Below are 23,513 nucleotides of genomic sequence, written 5' to 3' on the forward strand. Positions count from 1 at the left end.
GAAAATCTTACTGTTGGTAAATTCAATAAAGAAAAGCATATACCGAGCAAGAAATGCAGGGGAAGTCACTGTCACATGACCCATTTAACTTCCTCAGGGAACCGACACGTTTCATTAACATACATACACATTTTATATATATGTATATATATATATATATATATATATATATATATATATATATATATATATATATATATATATATATATATATATACATACATATATATATATATATATATATATATATATATATATACACATATATACACACATACATACACACACACACACACACACACACACACACACACACACACACATACATACATACATACATACATACATACAGTACAGATCAAAAGTTTGGACACACCTCCTCATTCAAAGAGTTTTCTTTATTTTTATGACTATGAAAATTGTAGAGTCACACTGAAGGCATCAAGGGCTATTTGACCAAGAAGGAGAGTGATGGGGTGCTGCGCCAGATGACCTGGCCTCCACAGTCACCGGACCTGAACCCAATCGAGATGGTTTAGGGGTGAGCTGGACCGCAGAGTGAAGGCAAAAGGGCCAACAAGTGCCAAGCATCTCTCGGGGAACTCCTTCAAGACCATTTCAGGTGACTACCTCTTGAAGCTCATCAAGAGAATGCCAAGAGTGTGCAAAGCAGTAATCAAAGCAAAAGGTGGCTACTTTGAAGAACCTAGAATATGACATTTTTCAGTTGTTTCACACTTTTTTGCTTTGTATATAATTCCATATATAATTCCACGTGTTAATTCATAGTTTTGATGCCTTCAGTGTGAATCTACAATTTTCATAGTCATGAAAATAAAGAAAACTCTTTGAATGAGAAGGTGTGTCCAAACTTTTGGTCTGTACTGTGTGTGTAACACACACACACACACACACACACACACACACACACACACACACAGCACATACAGCAGCATCTCTCTACATTCAGATCAACCAGGAGGCAAAAATCTGAAGTAGTATATAAAAAACATATATAAAAACCACATTCATTTTTTAATAAATTCAGAATAAACTCTAATATTCTTTAAGACCTGCAAAATCTTAATATGCAGACTTTTTTCTTTTTTTTTTTTTAACATGTAATGTGCACAAGTGGTAGTGTTTAAAAACCAAAAACAAACAATAACAAAACAAAAAAAACCATTCAGCTACTACGCACTGGCCATTCTTCAGTAAAAATGGAATGCCGATCATTTTGTTTGTACGTCCTTTCATATTAAATTACTTATCAAAATAAACAAAATATAAATAAAAAAAATAAAAATAAAAAAAAAGTACATAACTCCAGCAGCTTAACACTTGGGCTAAAATGCCCCACTGTTTTGCGAATCCTCGACACAGAAGAATCATTTGTCATCATTAACTGGATTTCATTTAGAACGCTGGTTTGTGCTCGAGAAGGAGAGAAGAGGCAGCGCATTTTAGGAAAAGAACTCCTTTTCCAGTTCGAAGACAGATGGACGACTTGGTGTGCTCTGAATTCGGCAAAGGGGAACGGTGCAGTCTCGTTTCTGTCCCTCGGTGTCCACGTCTAAAAGAGAGCAGCCCATTTTGACCTCGGAGGCCAGCACGATGCCCAGGCTCTGCGCACTCTTCTCTCCAGAGCAGTGACCTAGAGAGTAGCTCTTGTTTCTGCTCCTCAGAAGACCCCAGCAGTGAGGTTTAGATCTCAAAGACAATGGCCTGGGCCTGGAGACTGAGTCAGGGGGAGTCTGCTTTTCCTGGCTGCCCTCTGGGGTTTTTTTCTGGGAGGACGTTACTCCAGAGCTCTCCCCAGCAGGGCTAGACATCATACAGTTTGTACCAGCTGCAAAAAAAACCCCAAAACAAACAATATTTAAACAAACAAAAGACTGAATTAAAGCAATATGACTGCTCATCCTAAGTATCATATATATATCCAAAAGTGTGTGGACAATTAAAAAAAAAAAAAAAAAAAAAAAAAAAAAAAAAAACAACACACCTGCATGAGCTTGCTGAACATCTCATTCCAGATTTATTCCCCCCTTCCCTTGTACAATAACCTTCACTCTCTGTAAAGCCAGGCATCCACAACCATTTGTCTACAAATAGTGGAAATAAATCAGATTCTAAAGTTGGACTGAAATGGTGTACAAGTTCATCCGGATGGCCAAAAATGCACATCATAGTAGAACTGCAGTACTGCTGTATTGCCTTGTTTTTGTATAACAAGATTAATTTGATGCCTTTTCAATTTCCTTAGACTCATTGACCTGTATTTATGATGTCTTTTGATTCCATAATTAAACTTTTAATTATAGTTAATTTCCCATTTTTACGACATTTGGCAGTCGCCCTTATTCAGAGCGAATTACAACTGATTAGTTGAGGGTTAGGGGCCTTGATTAAGGACCCTGCAGTGGTAGCTCAGTGGTGCTGTGATTTGAACTTATGACCTTCAGTTCTTGTGTCAGGTACCCACATTGAAGGAACGTGCCTTAGTTGGTTTGTAAGACTAACCATATTTTTGATTAGGGTTTGTAATATAAATGTTTATTTAAGGGATTTTCAAATGTCCTAGGTTTCAGTAAAAAATTTCAATAGGACATCCCAAAATAATACTACAGAAACATTCACTCAGCAAGTAACAGAAATGTAAACGCAGTCAGAGATAACTGCATTTGAAGCATCTTCTATTACTCACCATTCTGACAGACAGCAGGACTGGATTTCTTCCTCCTGAGCCGGGACCCAGAGGTGGTGCCATGCTGTGGTACTAGCGGTGGGCACGGATTCTCACTTCTGCCCACGTTTTTGTCGATCTGGCTGATATTGTGGAATCCAGAGCCGTTGAGTGGTGTGTTAGTTACAGAGCTATGCTCAGATGCCTCAGATTCTAAGTGAAGGAGACACTTGGTCGAGGTGCATTCTGAGATTGAGGACATGACCAGCAGGCTGTCATCCCTGCGTGGACTGGAACTGCGCCGGAAACGTGTGGCACGCTGAAAAAGGCCTTCCCGCTTCTTCCTGTCTTCTCGAAGCTCCACCTCATCAGTGGGTGTGACCTTGTGGGCATCTCGCAGGTCTTGGCCGAGAGCCACAGCGGCTAGAAGCGAGGCACAACCGTACAACACTGTGTCAGTGTGCCGCCGCCCACCTGCACGCTTCAGACTGTTGGTGGGTGTGTGCTGCGGCGTTGTGCTGGTTGAGCTGGTGGATGTGGTTGGCTCCTCCTGGCTCTCAGTCCCACAACCTATACTGACCCCAGGCCCCTCGCTCTGCTCGTCCTTACACAGAGGTAGATCAATATAGACCTGATTGGGGAACTTGAGTTGCTTTGGCTTGCTTTCTGTACCATCGAGAGAGCTTGTTTCGTCTTTAGCCGTCCCTACACAAGAATGTTTATTATATTAGTGATACTGCAGGTAAAAAGAGAATGGGAAGGAGGAGGCTGCGTACTATTTCTTGCTTACCCTGCTCAGCAAACAATGCAGCCAATGGAACAGATTTCTGGGATTTCAGCAGAGTAGTAGACCAAGGATTGTTTCCATCCGAGAGGGGGCGAACCCTGCAAACAAGTAATCAACAAGGCAGGAGCTTACAACCATGATGAAAGTACAGTTAAGGGCAAGTTTAAAACCAACTGCAATGGATGCACTGTGTTCAGGTTTTTTTTTTTTTTTTTTTATAAATAACAAATGAAATACAGGCAGTCCCCGAGAACGGAGACGTGTTACAATGACATCATCGTAACTTGAAAATATCGTAAGTTGAGACATGACCTAGCCTACCCAGGAGTCTTAAAAAATGGCGATCAGTATGGAGCAGTGTATTGTGTATCATAATGTGTTAATTTAACGAATTGCATTATATAATTTAGCGGAAAATTTCAGTGTCCGCCTACGCAGATAAAAAGGGGAAAGGCAAAAACTAAAATGCAGTTTTGAAACAAAAAACCCCCCAGAAAAATACACGATCCAACACACTGAACCCTGTAGACCACTGGCCAGAGTAAGGCACCTCACAAGGCGGGAGATGCCCACCATCCTGGCAGCGTCCCAACGTTTCCTACAAAAATGTCGATTTCTTTTTTTTTTTACACAAATATTCAAATTTCTGCAATATTTTATATATATTAGATATTATAGCTACAGAGTTCAGATCCAAAAGTGGTGCAGAGAATATAAAGAAGTTAAACAAATATACTTCTACAAAAAACAATTCCTTCATCTTCTTGATTCTATTGTGAGAATAAGCAAACTTTGCATTTGTTCATGAAGAATTCTTGATGTCCAATAAACCAATAACATGAGTGCACCAACAACGTCAGGAAACACAAACAGATAAAAGCTCAGTGTTAAACCTTTCAGCACTGTTTCCTCTCTCCTTGGTCTGAATGGAGCTCGGACCCCACGTGCGAACCTTCTTCTTAATGCCCTTCTTTGCATCCTCAAACTCCTCAGGCTTATAGATAGTGCTCCTGCCCCACGTCCTGTTGCTCTCGTCCAGTGTTACTGCAGTGGAGAAAAATGTATCAGTCATGAGGTTTAATGTTCTCAATCCAATCACACTGTGACACATCCATCAAGAAGCCAGGTTTGCATTTGCTTGATTTTATATTGAGCAGGTAAATGACTTGCGTTGTGTCTGAAACAATGACCTATTCACTATTATAGTGCATCGCTTTTGAGCTTGTTTCCAAGTGTACAAATTATTTATCTGCACTGCATCATTTGGGTTGGTATGCAAAGAAAAAAAAATACTGTACCACAAAACTCAGAGACATGTGACAACCTAAACAATTATCCATGCTGAAATGTGCAAAGAGCGCCCATCATCTTGTACCATATGTTCATCTAAAATCTCTTAGGTTCGGACCCCACAGGTGGCTGTGTGATGCTATATTTGTTCCTGGATATGATGCAGATTTAATTATAGTATTGTAACAGTGCTCTGTGCAGCATTCTTTATTTTTCTACATACACAACAGTGGATAGGGCACCATTTCCGACACAGTAACACATTTTCAGTCATTTTGGTTTACTGATTACTGGCAAAAGATAAAATCTTGCTTTATGTAATCATTTTGCATTGTCTGGAATCCACCCAGTGAAAGGCTAATTGTGCGTTGGTGAAACCTACGAGGTTCTGAAGCTGATTACAAAAAGCAAGATGTTGTCTTTTGAGCAGCACCACACCGTTTTTTGTGAAACGTAAAAAGGAATAGCACGGAATGTAAACGAAACTTCAACCCACTTAGTTTGCACCCTGCTAAAAGTGTTAATTTGTGGAAAAATAACCGATTAAACTGCAGTCCACAGGTACAAAATCCCGGCCCTTGTGTTAAAGGGAAACACGGAGAAAAAATAAAAACTTTAACATCACATGATCCTTGCCTTTCCTCCCTGTATGAGGCTTACACTCGTTTGTGATATCCACATCTTGATGATACACATATATACTGTTCTTGTGTGTAGGATCTCTGGAACAGCCCACTGAAGGGAAAGAACCGTGTCAAACAGTGTGCACTGGGAAAGAACCACATAAAGGAAAAGTCTGGTGTTCCAATATTTTTATTTTACATCAATAAACCTGGTGTTTGTATAATATGAAAATATATTTTGCAATATAAAATAGTATATATTTATAAAATCAGCACTTTGTGACCCTGCATTCACACTGGCTATGATTTCACACCTAATCCTATTCAAAATCACTCAATGCTGGACCCAGTAGTAAGAAATTGTGTCTTTATCTAATGTTATAGTCGAGCTAGTGCAATATCCATACAAACTATATACGAAAAAAAAAAAACCACCATTTGACTACAGATCATTTGGGATAATTCTCATTTTGATCCCAAATTCTAATAAATAAATAAATAAATAAATGCATCTGCTACTATTCTCAAAACTCTGCATTTGTTTTTGTTTGAGTGTTTCTGTAACCTTTTTATGTGATAAAAAAAAACCCTGTCCTCTGTTCTGTTAGATTTTTGGGTAACTTGAACACAACCAGTAGCGTGACGAGCATCCCTGACCGACTCGGGAGCTGTGAGTAGACCTAAACACACAGACGATGTTTTACATATCACTGGCGCATGTCGGCGAATTGCTTTGCTTCTCATTTGCATCATATTAAACTTCACCCGGTGCCGTCTCTTACCTCGCTCGCTTCATGTCATCTCTGTGGACACGTTACGCTGCAGCCAGTGTGAGCGCAGGGTAAAGTTGAAATGAATATCAATTATAATTGAAAACATTTTTCTGGAGCTAGAATGGTAATAACGTTGAAAAACCAGTGTAGAAGTTAAATAAGATGAGATAACCGGGAGTGCAATGTGTGTGTGTGTGTGTGTGTGTGTGTGTGTGTGTGTGGAGACTAGAAACTCAAAGCACTTTTGCACTTTGCTCTGGACAAGGGATCTGCTAAATGCCATGTGTGTTTGTGTGTGTGTGTGTGTGTGTGTGTGTGTGTGTGTGTGTGTGTGGAACCAGTACATACACTGGATGGCACGCAGACGGGGGATGAGTGTGGGGCTGCTGGGAGGGCTAGAACTGGTGCTGTTCAGGCTCCTCCTCTTCTCCATCGATGGCGAAGCCTGCACTGTGATCTTATGCTGAAAATCTGACACAAACACAAATATACATTAATATTCAAAGCTGACTAAGACCTTACTGAAGCAGTGACTATACACACCCCAGCATTCACACCAAACAGTACAGTCGCTTAAACTGGGTTACCTGAGGGCAAGCTGATGCGGTTGCCATCCTTCAGCTTGAGGCGACTGCGCTTAAACTTGCCCTTCCTCTTCTTCACATTGGGTTTGTCCTTGTTCAGCTGGAAGATGAGGATGTTGAGTTCACGCTCCAGCACATTGATCTCTCTCTCAGCCAGTTGCTGCTCTCTCCTTTTTAGTACCTCCTCGAGGGATTTCTGTTGCAGCGCCGCTCGCATCAGCTCCTCCTCACGGGAACGCAGCTCCTGAGAAAAACCACAGAAAGTTGAACATCTTTCTCATGTAACTGTAGTTAAACCAAGAAAAGCCCAAGTAGTCTGACAAGCAAAACTGCACACAACACACACATTTTCCTATAATCAGATCCGTTATTTATAAGAGAATATGTTCCGTCAATAAGTCTTACAGAGTCTGACAGCAGCAACCAGTATCCAGTTTTGAGTAAACAGCTTTCTTCAGTACAGGGAAATGGGGATAGTACAGGAACATTTTCGATGATGGTAATTATTTACATATGTGGTACATCAAGGCTGATAAAGCACTAAATTAGTGGTGTGTAATATCTATCTATCTATATATACATTCACAAAAGTAAGTACACCCTTCACATTTCAGTAACCATTTTAGTACAACCCTCTCAAGGGACAAAACAATAAAAATGAAACTTGGATATATTTTAGTCAGTATGCAGCTTGTACAGATTTACTGTCCTCTAAAAAATAACTCCTCATACAGCCATTAGTGTCAAAATAGCTGGCACCAAAAATGAGTACACCCCAAATCCATGTCCTATTCATCATTTTCATGTTTTTAATCTTTTTGACAGGACCAAATTTGTGTATCTTGTATTAGAGCAGATAAACGTGGTGTTTGAGTCCAGTTCTCCCATACTGACCACTGCATGTTCAACATGGCCACTCATTGCAAAGAACTCTCTGTGGATTTAAGAATTAGAATTGTTGCTCTCCACAAAGATGGCTGAGGCTATAAGATCAGTAACCACCTGAAACTGAGATACAGTACAGTGGTCAGGGTTTTCCAAGACGGGTTCCACTCGAAACAGACCTCGCAATGGTCCATCAAAGAAGTTGGGTCCTTGAGCTGTGCGTCAGGTGCAGAAGTTGGCTTTAGAAACAGATGCATGAGTGCAGCATTGCTTTAGAGGTTGTGCTCAGATCATATGCCACCCCATTTGGGTAATAAAAGATGTGAATGTAAGTGTGTGTTTTACATTATTATTTCAATATTCCACTTATTTTAGCACACTTTAACAAATACTGTACCACTGCACTGACTATAGTTTCTTTTTTTATACTCCCAGCATTGCGGTGTATGTTTTCCAGTTTAATGAAAATTTTAAAAAGGGTTCAAAGTGCAAGGTGAAGACTAGACACACTTGCAGTCTGCCACTTGATAGGTTCCTGAGGAAACTCAGATTTTAACTTACATATGTTCAACCCTGTTTCAAAGCCAATTTCATACAGGTTGCAATAAATGTATATGAAAAGGGACATTGAGAGAGTAGGATCTTACAAATACCTGGGTGTTCATCTGATAAGCAAACTGGACTAAACAGATAATACTGAAGCAATTGATAAGAAAGGATAGAGCTGGCTCTTATTGCTGAAGAGACTACGGTCTGTTGGAGGGCAGGGAGAGCTACTAAAGACCTTTTTTTTTTATTTGTTTGTTTGTTTTTTACTTTTTTTGTGGTTAGCCATCTTCTATGATGTGGTCTGCTGGTGCAACAGCATCTTCCTGTCTGCAATAGAGAGACTGGACAAGCTGATCAGGAAGTCCAGCTTAGTCCTGGGGATTCCCCTGGACACTGTACATGAGGTTGGAGAAAGGAGAATGGTAGCTAAACTATCATCATTGCTGGAAAACGACTCTCACCCCCACTGTATGAAAGTTTTGTCTATGAGCAGCTCCTTCAGTGACAGAGTGTTACATCATTAGTGTCTGAAGGCACGACAGAAGGTCTTTCCTCCCTGCTGCAATTAGACTGCACAATCAAAGTGAACCAGTAACCGTAATACATACTATGTGCAATTTGTTTAAAGGGTTAACTACTGCATTTTTTGTCTCTTATTCTTTTGTATTTATACACTGACAAATATATGTACTGTCTACTTTAAATATTTGCACTTTTTTTCTTTGCTGCTGTAACAGGGAAATTTCCCCGCTGTGGGACGAATAAAGGTACACCTTATCTTATTTAAATAAATCCATGTAACTGGTTTTAACAAGCAGCAGCAGAGGATTCAACCTTCAATGATTTAGCATGTTTAAGACTACCGTAATTTCCGAACAATTAAGCGCACCCATATATACGCACTGAATTTGACAAATTTTTATTTTGAACATAAATAATCCGCATCTGTCTATAAGCCACAGGTTTCTACACTGAAACTAATGAACTTTACACAGGCTTTAATGAAAAACAGTGTCTGTTACACGGTGTAACAGGTGAAATATGTTGTGGCTCCTTTAAGAGCAGAGCGGCATTTTGGGAATATCCTGCCGCGGCATTTTTCCGGTATTACTGCATGTGTGCAAGACCGAGGAATATGTCCTTATTATTTTCTGATGCTGATTTCTAAGTTTCTTTGACTAACCCGTAACGCTGTTGCCAAGAAAAAAGAAAAAAAAAAGCACGCGTTTTGGAAACCTGTCTGTGCTTATATGATTTTTGTTGCAACTGGAGTTAGTGAGCTCTCCCTTAACCCAGACTCAACGCGTTACAGCGGCTTGTATCTAAACAGTAGCCTACCAAGAAAGTCATTGTTAACTGTCTTCCTCCTTCCTTTTACAACTGTTTCTCTCGAAAGCTTTTCTTTTGGCATCGTCGTGCGTTTAAAAATCACCATCGGTGAAGTTTTTCTCCCGATGCCGTGCAGCTCAGAACACAGGAACGTTTCCGCTTGGAAATTTCATTGGTCTAATGTTATGTCGCTCAGTGTATTGTCTTGAAGCTTGTGAAACCGGGAAAAACCCAGGAAAAATCCATAAATTAGCCGCTTCGTTGTTTAAGCCGCGGGTTCAAAACGTGCGGAAAAAGTAGCGGCTTATAGTCCGGAAAATACGGTAGTCACTGATCAATGCACAATAATAGTTTCTTCAGGGTTAGTGCTAAAAAATTAACTAAATATAGACATATCTCTGGCATGTGCAACTGCACACAGTATCAGCCCGCATTTCTACAAAAGTCCTTCGAAGTTTTTGTGACTTTTTGCTTACTGGTAGAAAGCTGGGATCCAAGCAAATACAGTCATCTATCAAACACCAATCTGTAGATATTATCTGTATATATGAACATGAAAACTACTTTCTATAGAAAAGTAAACCCCTTTTGCGATCAAGGTACTCTCATGCACTTCAAGGTTACTAATGAACTGACCTTCTCTTTAGTCCGTAGCTCATCAAACATTTCCTGGATCTCCACCCTCCAATCCTCCTGCATGGAGTGGAAGGAGTCCTGTGGCATGGTGGCCATCACGGCCTCCTCTATGGCTGTCAACTGCTCCAGGATGGTGGTGAACATCGGGCGGATGTGGGGATCCTGCTCCCAGCATTCTAAGGTCACAAACGTTTTGCATTGAGCTGGAGGGTACAAATCAATCGTTTCTAATTCCGGAATCAAAGTTACCGAATTGCTAAATGTTTCGAATTAGCTCAGTGGTTAAGATGTTGGACTTCTGTTTGGCTGGTGGCGAATTCAAATACCAGCACACCAAGGGCTCAATGTTAGGACCATGAGCAAGGTCCTTAAACCTCAACTGCTCAGTTGTATGAATAAGATATTTTGGATCAGTTGCTCGAAATAAGAGCACCGGGGCATGTCGTCATATATTAAAGTGGCTGTTGGGGGCGTGGTTGCACACCGGCTCTGGTGCACATGCAGGGTATTGGTAGGTAGCGCATTATGGTTCTTACCTAAGACTAAGAGAAAAGAGGGTGAGCTTACAGATGTTTCTCTTTCTCCCTCTCTCTCTCACACACTATGTGATCTTCAGCTCTACATGGAATTCTATGGTTATATATAAAAAAAAAGGGGTTCCTCACCCTCCTTGTGGATACTGATTAGATTATTAACTTAGCGTTGTTCATGAAAACCACTCGGCATTATGTATCTTGACAGGTGGAGAACATAAATCTCTCAATGTAGGTGAAACGAGTGTAGGATACTGGAAATGGTTATTGGCTTATGAACCAATGACACATACCTTCCATGAGCTTGGCAAAAGGCTCGGGGCAGGTGGATGGAATGGGGAGGGTTAACTTGTTGACAGCCACTCCGTAGGCAACTGCCAAACCATCAATTCCACGATAAGGTACCTCTCCTGTCAACAGCTCCCAGAGAAGCACCCCGTAACTAAGAGGAGAGAAACAGATCTCTATATGGTTCTTTCTGCTAATGCATACAGCCTAATGAGCATCAGCACATGGACACTATAGTGACAATCAAACTAGGAAAGTTTAAATCTGAACTAATGTCCATATTTGTCTTTTTTCCCCATCCATATTTTTACACTTTTTTCTTTTTTTATATTCTATTTCTATTATGATGTTGGACAGTCGTCATAAGCATTTCACTACGTGTACTCTGTAAGAACGTGTAAGTGAAATAAAATTTTATTCGATTTGAAATAAGCATATGACAAGGTCTTACATTATTCTGGATGTAAAATTAGTGGCAATATTCAGTTAAAATTTTGTCTCACTGCCTTTCAGTTTTTTCCCCTCACCCACAAACCTCTGGAGCTTCTCCAATGCTTTATCTTAGCCAAATTGCAGGTTTTTTGTAAAGTGTTCAAAACTGGGTTGTGAAAGTGCTAATGAAATCCTTAAGCTCGGTTTGTCTAAGAAACAAACAGTATATTTAGTACTTTAGTAGGGGGCAGTATTGTCAAAAGTATGCTACTGTATACTTTAATGATCTCAGTATACACTGCTATATGATTTCCCCCCCAAACTATTTTAAACAAAGTTGCAGCGATATAATTACACAATATTAATGGATGTGGTAGAATTAAAAGTCAAATGAGCAGGAATATCTACAATCCCATTTCAAAATCGAGTGGAACAGCGTCCCAGAACAGTGGAAGTTAATAAAGCAGCAAATAGGGACTACATGTGGAGTACATGTTTAAAGAGCACATACAAATCAGGTCAGACATTTGTATATAGGACAGTGTGAGGCGATAATTTTATCATAATGCCCACATGTATAGAATGCATGTAATTCCACTAATACTGTTTCTAATAAGATTAGTTATTGATAGTACAGATCCTATTATCTGGACACCGACATCAGAATGTTCTAATAAGTGGCACCAAGCCGACCACATCAGCAGCAGCAGCTTTTTCCTATTAATACAATACATTTTGACTACATTCTTGTACACATTACCATGTTTAAGTAAATAAGTACATAAAAGTTAAACATAAAACGTGAAATACAGCGTAGAAAAGTTTAATAGAACACAATGCACTGCATTAAGTGAACGAGTAAAACTCATTTCATCATGGCTTTATAACATAAAAAAAAAAATCTAAGCTCAAAAAGAATTATAACTTGCACACTACATCTTTTTCATCTCATTATTAGTAAGTCAAACGAACAAAAATCATTTTATGTAGTCGTTTATTTTGGTATACTGCCTTACCTCCACACATCACTGCCTTTGGAGAACAGAGAGGATTTGATCACTTCAGGAGCCATCCACGAGTATGTGCCAGCAGCGCTCATTTTAGTAGTCTTGTGCCACTCTCGAGCCAAGCCAAAGTCAGTGATCTTCAGTGTCTTTCTACCGATGTCGTTGTTCTCGATTTTTTCAAGTAGTAAAACTGGTGGAGGAAACAAAAGAATGCAGACGCACAAATGATAAACACAACCTACCGTTTTCATTCATGTAAAATATTTATATTATATTTAGTCATAATTTGGTCTCTATGGTGATCTTTTTAATCAAAACCAGCACAAGAAATCAAACAAACAGATTAAGTAAGTAGATAGATAGATATAGAGATAGATATAGAGATAGATATAGAGATAGATAGAGAGATAGATAGAGAGATAGATAGAGAGATAGAGAGATAGAGAGATAGAGAGATAGAGAGATAGATAGATAGATAGATAGATAGATAGATAGATAGATAGATAGATAGATAGATAGATAGATAGATAGATAGATCCACTACAGTAACAGTCAAACCAGTATGGCTGTGAACAATACAGTTATTTAGAAAAGATAAGCTGGCAAGCTGCAGTGTTTGTGCTGTAGTTCAGTCGAGGTCATTATGTGAATCTGTGCCATTCTGAAGAATTGGGGTCATGTTGGTGAGAAGAGAGAACAGTGATTGGGACGGTATGCAGACTTTGACTACACAACACAGACCCACAACAGTTTGCATATCGTCCCAAACACTGTTAAGGGAAATGATAAAAATGGTGTGACGACTGAAATGTGATGACAGTTCAGCGTTACACTTCTCAGAACTTCACTGAAGGACCTAGGACTTTCATCAGTGGATCCCAAGTGGACGTCCTGACAGGCAGACTACAAACAGTCCAGTTGCTAAACATACCTCTCTCTCGCTTGAGCCTCAGCAATAAAGCCCTACAGGGGTGTGTCATGGGCCACCTGAGGTACTGGTACTCACTTCCTTATGACTTTGTGGCCACATCTCTGATTAAGATGAAATGGCATACATGAGGAAGATTAAAAGCCTAGAGAACAACCTCCTCCTGAAAGTCAGCAAGACAAAGGAGCCAATAGCTGACTTCAGCACAAAACCTACCAACTGCTTAAAAAAAAACTGGGCCCAAATAAACATAGTGGTCCATACATGAACATCTTGGTGAAGAGGTCCAGGCACTGATCAATGCAGACACTTCAGACTGACCTCTAATTTACACAAGAAGCTTCACACGAGCATTATCGAGGGTACTCTGACAGAAAGCATCACAGCCTGGTATTGCGAAGAGCAGCAAGAATGATAGGTGGGCCCTCTAAAGAGTGGTGTGTTCAGCTGAGTGTACCATCTGCACTGAGTTCCTTGCTCCCTGCAGTCTATCTACAGCATGCATAGCTGGACCAAGGCCAGGAAGATAGTGAAGGACTTCAGCCATCTGAACAATGGACTCAAATCTGTTGCAGTCAGGGAAACTCTTCCACTCCCTTAATACACAACATGGGGAAGAAGGCCTTCTGGAAGCTTCTTCTGGCCCCTCAAACAGAAAATCCACTCACTCCCACATCCCCATATGTTAGTTCATTTGCCTGCATTACTCATATATATATATATATATATTAGATAGTAAACACCGATTTATTATAGATGTTGGCAATTTCACGACTCACGTTCAGAAATACCTCAACCTGAGGTTGCACAGCATAATAAATCACACATACTTCACCTACTGTATTTACACGTTTCTACCCAAAAAACAAGTTCAATTATTGAGCATGTAAATTCACAGCTTTAAAAAAATAAAAATAAAAAGTTGTGCTTGGGACCAATAGAATTTACATTTGAATACATGGAAAACGAACAAGTGACACAGGAGGAACAGCAGCTCATAGAGTTTGATTTACCATAAAAACCCTTCAAACACTCTAAGTGTGATGGTAATTTTGCTGCTATAAGTGAGTCATTTCTTATTATAAATCGATTTCAAATAACTAACAGGCAGCAGTCCAGGTCTGTCTCGTGCACCAAAGTTCAAGTCATCATATGAGATTAGTTGTATTGCACAAACACATGACCCGATTTCTTCCTTTCTAGATCCTTCATATCTAGACATGGCTGCAACTTAAAATATTCCTGGTTCCCAAAGGTCAAAATAACATGAACAACACAACCTTATCAACCAAATCGCTTTTTAAAAAAAGAATCCTTTGCACAGTCACCAAAGGCTGCTAGTCTAATGCAGTGCTTTATCTTCTACTATTTCAGGTTGTGTATATTTGCCTCCTTAAACACATTTCCAGCCCCACATAAGTAAAAGAGGCGAGGAAAAATCTCACCACTCAGCTGCATGGAAAAGTAAACAAGTGCAAAAAAGTGGCAAAGATTTGCGACTAGAACATGACCCTTTCAAAACCCTTTGTCAGTGTTACTGCAGGGTCTCCTGGGAAAGCCACGACAACATTTCCTATAGGACCAATATAATCAAGACCACACAAATACCAGATCCTAAAGCCAGAACTTCTAGGAGTGCATGTCAAAACTACGGTTTAATGCTAAAATAGAGCTTCTGCACCAATTCACTAACAGTACCGAAGCCGCTACTTTTTTCCTACGACGATGCCAAAAGATAAACTCCCAAGAGAAATAGTTGTAAAAGGAAGGAGGAAGACAGTGAACAATGACTTACTTGGTCGGCTACTGTTTAGATACAAGCCGTTGTAACGCGTTGAGTCTGGGTGAAGGGAGAGCTCGCTAACTCCAGTTGCAACAGACATCATAAGCACAGACAGGTTTCCAAAACTCGTGCTTTATTTTTCTTGGCAACACCGTTTTAGGTTAGTCAAAGAAACTTAGAAATAAGCATCAGAAAATAATAAGGACATAATTCTCGTCTTGCACACACACAGTAATACCGGCAAAAATGCAGTGCCAGGGTTTTCCCAAAATGCCGCTCTGCTCTTAAAGGAATCGCAAAATATTTCACCTGTTACACCATGTCTTTCGTTAAAGCCTGTGTAAAGTACCTGCGGCTTATAGACAGGTGCGGCTTATTTATGTTAAAAACAAAATATTTGTAAAATTCAGTGGGTGCAGCTTATATATGGATGCGCTTTATAGTCCGGAAATTACGGTAATTAATCAGGTTTAGTTAAAATTCGCCAAAATTTGTCAAAACTAGTTCACATTTTACAAGTGATGAGTCAGTGAGATTCTGATAAGCCAGACCATATTACAAGAGTCGGACACGTTTAAATTCGGTAATAAAAGAAAAACCAAAACATGCCCACTTTCATCCTTAAAGCAGTGGTGTTCAGAAACATAATAAATGTGATGTTACTGTACTTAAATAGTTTTTTCACATCTGTACTTCACTGAAGTATTTCCATTTGGGGCAACTTGAACTTCACTGCATTTCAAAGTCGAATATTTCACTTCTTACATTTTGCGAAATCAATCGGGTCTTTTTACTTATTACCTTCTGGACATAATTCTCTGGTCACTCCCAAGTACAAATATAAAAAGTTTGGAGGCCGGTCATTTGCCGTCCAGGGACCAAAGCTGTGGAACGCACTTCCGGCACACCTTCGAAGCATCGCTGTGTTGAGTGTTTTTAAATCGCAGTTGAAAACACATTTATTTATACAAGCTTTTAACACATTGCCTTTGTTTCGACTGTTATTTTATTTTGTTATATTTTGTTGTCTTTTATTGTTTTTACTGGAAAGTGCCTTGTGCTCCTTTTGGCTGTTGTAAGGTGCTCTATAAATAAAATATTATTATTATTATTATTATTATTATTAGCGGATAAGAGCTTTCCTCTCTCTCTCAGCGCCATGTCAACTTCTATGGTTATGTTCATGGTGAAAGCTTAGTTTTGTTACACAATTTGGTGGAAAATGTTAAATATGTTTAAGATTCAAAACTTAGAACATAGAAAAAGTTTCTCCAAAAGGCTATAAGTATTGCAGTCCATCAAAACATACTTAACGGACACCGAGATTTGACAGGTTTGGCATTTTGGGGGATTTTTTTTTCTCTCGTTAGTAAAAATGCGTGTGTTAATTTTAAGTGTCCCTTTTCATCCCAGTGATTGTTAAAGTGAGAATCGTTTCTCATAGCTAACAGATTCAGACCGATACATTTTAAAATCCAACTAAATCTTGCTAGTCAAGTGAAAAAACAATTATAATTATTTTGATTAAAAAAATATCACTGTATGGCGAGCACTAAAGTCCATACACTGCTGACTGCAACCTCCAACTTTCTCAAGCTTGTGGCCAGCAAAGTGTACAAGAACTACTGAGAGAGCATGCGGAGCTGGGAGTGAATGCAAAGTCAGTAGTTTGTCATTGCGTTTATGGACTGGTGCCTAGTAGGGCTGCACGATTTGGGGAAAATGTCATGTTGAGATTATTGTGGTCAATATTGCGATATAATAAATGGTATCATGAGTTCAGTTCATTGGTGATCAACAAAAATGCACACAGATTAGCGATAATGCTGAAATGTGTATTTGTGAAAATGGCCATATAGAATCTTGCTCAGGAGTTAACAGACACTGGGGGGGGGGGGAGAGAGAGAGAGAGAGAGAGAGAGAGAGAGAGAGAGAGAGAGAGAGAGAGAGAGAGAGAGAGAGAGAGAGAGACCAGGCAGAGCTGATGGCTTGTATGGGGATATGTGTATGGGAATGTTTGTGGGAAGGCGGCGTAGCAAAAGTGAATGAAAAGTAAAAGAAATCTCTGTCTGATGAACCGTCGCCTATCGTCTCTTTCTTCCAACCCGGAACAGTACGATCTGCTGAAGATGTCATATTGCCACGTGATGTAGCAACTTTCATTTAGCGAATGTTGCACAGTTGCTTCTCCCGGTCTGCACACTCGGAAAGAGTATCTGGACTTTTTTTGTTTCGTTAGCGGCGTGGAAAATCTGCAAACTGTTCTCAGAGAGTGTCCACACATGCACTCGTTTGTTTCAAATCGCAACATTTGCCGTCATCTAATGGCACAAGCGAATGCGATATGATTGATCGTGCAGCACTAGTGCCTAGTGTTTTTTTTTTTTTTTATATATATCTCTACACAGGAAGATGTGTATCGTGAGACTATTTGAAACAGGTTAGGGCGGTTAGCATGAACATTACCACAGCTGTTTTTTGCAGCATTAAAAAAACGTTTAAAAGTTATGACGGAAACGGACACCTTTCCCAAAAGTAGTCAAAGTTAAATGTTCTGCAAGGGTCATACTTCATCCAGCTGCAACCTAAAAGCAGCAAACATGCCACTTACACCCTAAATTAATGTTTAGGTTGATTCTGAAATTGGAGCAGCTTTAAGAACCAGTAGTTAAAGCACTGGCAGCAGAACACTTCCAGTAATATATTATTATCCCAAACAGCAATTATGCAACCAGTTTTAAAACCTACTATTATGCTGTAGACTGAATTGGTGTCTCTGTATTATACTGGAAAGTGACACTCGTGTTTCAAATCAAAGAAAGAAATAGTGATTAAACAAGGAACAACTTTTTTTTCCTTTTTTTTTTTCTATGTACAATATCTACGATAATACTATTTGAATGTCTAATCTTTTTAGGCTCCCCCCCCCCCCAATCTCAGTGCAGCAGAACTCGCTCTCTGCCCTCTTCTACATATACATAAGCTCACAGATGACCACAATTAGCTAGTGCCATGTTGATTGGCAGCAGAGAAATATTATGCCATTCCTTTTCACAAAAAGAATTGGGGGTGCAGGTTTCCATTCCAACCATTTAAAGGCCACACTCGAATCAGTGAAAATGAAAATCATGAGATATAAACAGGTAGAATCTGGTGTGGGCTTGCTTGGGTGAAATGAAAACCTGCACTCACACCAGACCTTTGTGGAAAAGATTGGACACCCCTGTTTAATAACATTTCTCCCAATCAGGCCAGTTTTGCTCCCTTGGCGGAAGCTTTGTCTGGGTTTGACTCCTGGTGTTCGGGTGAAGAGCCGTACTGTTATAGTATTGCAATTCTTGAACGCCAAAAAATCACTTAAAATTACATACTGTACAGAATTCAGATTCTTGGTGCAAAGTTAGAACTTTTGTTACTAGTTTTCATACGAATACAAATCGCGTTCTCTATTCTGTAAATGGTGCAAAATAATTTGCACCCTTGATAGCAGTATGTGGAGTTTCAGGTCCCAGCAGAGTGAAAGCAGATAATTCTATGACTGAAATCAACTCAATAATACATTTGTATAAAGGGTTGAAACGATTCCTTGAGTAACTCGAGTAATTCAAATACAAAATAAAATAAAAATCATTGATGCTTCGTTTTGTCAGTTTAACTACATACGAAACATTGCGTTTCCCCACGGACCATTAACAGTGATGCGCGCTCTGACCAGGTAAACACAGAAAAACTCAAAGAACATTTTTGGAGTAGAAAAAATATATTTGAGAAAAAATTCATTGAAGAAGAAAAAAAAAAAGGTTGCCTAATTACAACTTTTCCCCACTCGCAATTCCAAATTTTTTATTCATATTTTTTTTAATGTTACATGCAATTAAATGCACCGATTTCCTTGTGTGCTATTTCAGCAATTTATTTTCTTGTGTATATTTAGTATTGCTCTTAAATTAAGGAAAAAGTAACTCCTATCCAATTACTCGATTAATCGGTGGAAATAATCAGTAGAATACTTGATTACTAAAATAATCAATAGCTACAACCCTATTTGTATAATTACAGAAGCCCTATCTGCCACATCCACAGTATCTTGTTGGCTAAACCCAACACAGAGAGTTTATAGCATTAAGTGTATATCAGCCAATGGTTCAATCTCAGTCAAAATTATCATACAGAATATTATTCACCTCCAGAAAAGGCACATCAGCTAGTATTGATCACGGACTGACAAAAACAATAGTACTGGGAAAAGTACTGAAATACTAAAACAAGAGCCTTTGCTAACTTATTTTAAGCCCAATATAATGTGAGAGCAAATGTGCTGGAATAATTAATCATTGTTGTGAAATCTGCTTGATAAAACCAAGAAATACTTTCAAAGGCAGTAAATTGAGGAATTTGCTCAATTGTTTGAAAAATGAATAAATGGAAATAAGATTTGAAATCCATATTATAACTCTGAACATTACAGCATTCAGCTTTCAGTTATCGCTAATAGAGTCGCTAAACTACTACACGTTCCTCCAACGATCTCTGTTCTGAGTGGCATGCCTTCTCGAAAAGCTTCGCGTTCCGGAGATTCTTCAAACTTTTTTCACGCGGTTGAAACTGAATATTAACGTGTGCGCCGAGGCTTTGGCGCCGGCCCAGGTTTCAGTATGACTGCTGTGTGCAGTTCAACATTACACATGCTCCTCGACAGAGAAAGCAGCTGCCATTGAGGAGATTAAATATAATAGAAAATAAGCCTTTCAGCCCGAGGAGTCGGCCATTCTTAGGACGGCGGTCACCTAGCAACCGGTGCTTGACCACTCCATTGTACAAACTTGTGTTAAGCTTTTGCCCCCTCATTAGAGACATTCCTTCGAGTGAGGTATTAAAAGATTAGGGCACACAAACACTATTTCGCTGACTTTTTCCCCCCTCGGTCTTAAAGGATAATTGCGGATTTTTACATGTGGACGCGGGAGAACGTAGATTTTCGTGATATTCGAATTAAAGGGTAGTGCGTCCGGCGCTTTGAGGAGAAAGCTGTGTGTATCTCTCGAACAACGTTTGTTTCACCTTCTCCCGGGTGAACAATGGCACAGTTGAATGACCCGTGGGCTGCCTTATTCACCGCGCTCCTCCTTACGAGGCGAGCTGAAAGTGTGGCCTGTCAGAAAAGCTCTGGCGCACAGTGGGTGGTGGCGCGAGTTCAGACCTGTGCAAACACACACACTACTTTTCAATTAAGGTCAGCAAGCTTCTAGTGTTGTTCGTCACAAACCCGTGGAAGGACAAACAAACTGCACTGGGTTAACGGTAGATGCTACATGAGAACACGGGGGTGGACACTGCCGCGCTTCGCTGCCTCTCGTGCACCGGGGCTGAAGCTTTCAGAAGAACGCTGGTGTTGCAATCAGATTTGTTTTCAATACTATCACGATCATTCGTTCACACGTGTCCCGATCGAGGCTTGCGGCGCTTCATTATAAACTCCCGGAGGCATTTCGGCTTGCAAAAGCAAACATTTTAATATCTAGTGCACACTTTAAAACGCTCTACTCCTCCAGGCTCAGAGGTTTCCTCAGACGTGCGACAATGCAAAGCAGTCAATTTACTTTCATCCGCCCTTTTCAGGGTTAAAGGATTAGCAGCACTGTTTAAATCGTAGCATTCATCCTGTGGGAATCACAAGGGTCATGCAATACTAAGTCCTTTCCTGAGCTGCTTTCTCAGGAAAACAGCCGAGATGTTACATGCAATGGTGTTTTTTTTAACCATATCTGAAGCAATATGGTCGAAAAGAAAGTCACTGTCGGGGAACCGTGGAGCTGATCTAATCATGTGGGCCATCGCACAAACCATCAAAACTGTCCATGTTTACTGTGAAATCTGCCAAATGTTTTCTTTTCGTCCAGAACTGCATAACTAGATTTTTCTTATCTGGAACAACAAGATGTTCAAAATTCACACACGATTCTCTAAAGACCAGTCACAAATACAATAGTACAGAACAACCTGAAAATTTTTTTAAGCTGTCTGACTTCTACCCTTTAGGTCTGGGGCAAAGGGTTAACGTTAGTTTCTAAAACAGTTCTTTATGAGACATTTCTATTTTAGAAAAATATCTAGTTATGCAGGAATTTCCTCATTCCAATGTTTAGAAATGGAACACGTCTCCTGCATCACTGGGCGCTGGGGGAAGTTTGACAAAGGCACCAATGTGGTAACTTAATACCAACCCCTTCAAACCATAGTATAAAAACGAAAGCAATCACAACCAATTAAAAACTATTTATAGCAGGAATCCCTGGTCTAAATACTATTGGAAAATAAGCACATGATCATTTGTAGGCATGGTGGGGTTTTGTTAGTGTTTTAGAGGCATGCAGGCGAGATCTTTGGAGAGACCAGCTGTTCAAACCCTTACTTCATTTCACATCCTCATGAGAGTGGAACTAACCAACACACACAAGAAACCTGGAGATGGCCCTTTTCCATGGTAGAAAACCTCTAACCTCAGTGAACTCAGCCTTGTGTTTCAGTCACTAATGAAAAAGCCTTCGACTTTCTCGTGGAGAACACGTTCCAAAGTATCAGATGTATCCATATAATCAAATGACGCGAAAAACCATGGTTTTCAAAAACCTCTCGCTTCACTGCACCAACAAGTGCAAACCTAAACGTTAGATTAATAAAAGCAAAACACGTTTTGTCCTGTATGCGCTATTCAGGAGGTCCTAGCAGCATCTCTAAAACGGCTGGATCGACAAATGGACATGAATGCCATTTCACATAGCGATATCCGAGAGTTTATGTTCATCCCTTTATCACACAACTAGTCTTTTACACAAAATTGCATGGAAGAAAGTTCCCGGGTGTCTTTGCATGATATCTGATGTGATAACTCCATACACTCCATGCATAATAATCATACCTAATCAATCCCCAATTTTGGCAGCTTTATAAACAATCAAATGATTTATAAATGATCAAACTCCAAATCCTTATTTTTCCCCACAAGACGAGCACTTCAGATGGTGAACAGTTTGCACACAGGGGCAAAGAGGTTCCTAATCTCCAACCTACAGCACTCTATCTGTGTACTGAGCCCATGCGGTCACTGAAGTCAGACTGGCTGCACACGGGAACAAGGCCTAAGTGATTATTTACCCAGAAAGTGCGTCGAACCGAATCGTGCTTCTAAAAGCCTTCGTTTGTACGCTAAAACACGTTGTTCAGAAGTGAATCAGATCAGAAGCCAAAGGAAAGTTTTACATCAGACACATTTGGGGGAAAAAACCAGATCAGAAACATGCCGGTTTGTTGGACTGGGTTTCTAAATGAGCATGAGAATGAATGATTAACACACTAATTGTGGAAGTCATCAGGAACATGACAGTCAGACTGAGTGAAGCAGAACAAACTGCAGCAGCCCTATGAGAGGAGATAAGAGGACTTTGAATGGTGCTGTACAGGTCTGCACAATATTATGATGTAAAACTGACATTGTGGTCAATACTAGTAGACTTTTGAGACCATAATAAATTCAGAACTCTTTCAGGTTTTAATTTCACTTCGACCAAAAAGTCTCTTACTGTTGCTGGACTTCAGATCGCGGTGGATGATGGGAACGGCGGCCTCCTCGTGGAGGTACTGCATGCCTTTGGCTATCTGCACGGCCCAGTTGACCAGGATGTGCGGCGGGATGCGTCTGCCGGTGAGCGCGCGGTTTAGGGTGCCTCCCTGCGCGTACTCCATTACCAGGCACAGGTTGGGCTCTTCCAGACACACGCCCTCGAGTCGGATGATGTTCGGGTGGCGCAGCATGGCGAACAGCTTGGCCTCCTGCCTGACGCTCTCGGCGGTATCGGTGATGTCCTCGTCTGGGTCCTGGCGCGCCGCCTTTACCGCCACCACCCGCTCGCGCCATGTGCCGCGGTAGACCTTGCCGAAGCCTCCGACGCCGATGATCTCCTCGAGGACGAGCGCGCCGAACGGGATGCGCAAAGGATCGGACGAGGACGGCGAGGAGCCCGCGGGCGGCTGGTAGGTGACGTAGTTGGAGGGGAAAATGCCCACGCGGTGGTTGAGCTTGCCGGTCCACCAGCCTTCGTCACCCGAGACCGCCGCGTCTTTGGAGAGCACCTCGACCACGTCACCGCGCCGCAGGCTGAGCTCGTCCTCGCCGCTCGCCTCGTAGTCGTACGCCGCGGTCCACAGCGAGCGCGCGCGCGTGTTCGCCGCCGCGTTCGTGGGGGGGGAGGAGGAGGACGCGGAGCTCTCCGGCCAGCCGTGCTCCTCTAGTCGGCCATCACCGTTCGGGAAAACGGCCCGGGGAACATCCATGACTCGGCGCCTGCGGTGGCACCATAAGGTGGGCGCGCTGATGATCCGGGCGGAGGAGGAAAGCAAACA

At 40.7% G+C, this 23,513-nt stretch overlaps 1 protein-coding gene across 3 annotated transcripts in view; it reads right to left on the reverse strand.

Moving 5' to 3' along the window:
- Window positions 1–1,096: 1,096 nt before the first annotated feature.
- Window positions 1,097–23,513, reverse strand: part of map3k21 (mitogen-activated protein kinase kinase kinase 21) — a 23,068-nt gene continuing 651 nt past the window's right edge. The window contains exons 1-11 of one of the 3 annotated variants that reach the window (XM_083538987.1): window positions 22,694–23,513; window positions 12,412–12,592; window positions 10,969–11,117; window positions 10,143–10,318; window positions 6,747–6,987; window positions 6,508–6,630; window positions 5,424–5,498; window positions 4,367–4,517; window positions 3,477–3,571; window positions 2,708–3,391; window positions 1,097–1,849 (exon numbers count right to left, since the gene is read on the reverse strand). The exon at window positions 22,694–23,513 is cut by the window's right edge and continues 640 nt beyond it. In XM_083538987.1, coding sequence (XP_083395113.1) covers window positions 1,464–1,849; window positions 2,708–3,391; window positions 3,477–3,571; window positions 4,367–4,517; window positions 5,424–5,498; window positions 6,508–6,630; window positions 6,747–6,987; window positions 10,143–10,318; window positions 10,969–11,117; window positions 12,412–12,592; window positions 22,694–23,444 — 3,012 coding nt within the window. In that variant the 5' untranslated portion in view covers window positions 23,445–23,513 and the 3' untranslated portion in view covers window positions 1,097–1,463. Of the gene's footprint in view, window positions 1,850–2,707; window positions 3,392–3,476; window positions 3,572–4,366; window positions 4,518–5,399; window positions 5,499–6,507; window positions 6,631–6,746; window positions 6,988–10,142; window positions 10,319–10,968; window positions 11,118–12,411; window positions 12,593–22,693 lie in introns of all 3 variants that reach the window. The other 2 variants (XM_083538986.1, XM_083538988.1) reach the window with 2 other exon arrangements.

This window comes from Silurus aristotelis (genome assembly GCF_946808225.1).
Source record: "Silurus aristotelis genome assembly, chromosome: 4".
Taxonomy (NCBI): domain Eukaryota; kingdom Metazoa; phylum Chordata; class Actinopteri; order Siluriformes; family Siluridae; genus Silurus; species Silurus aristotelis.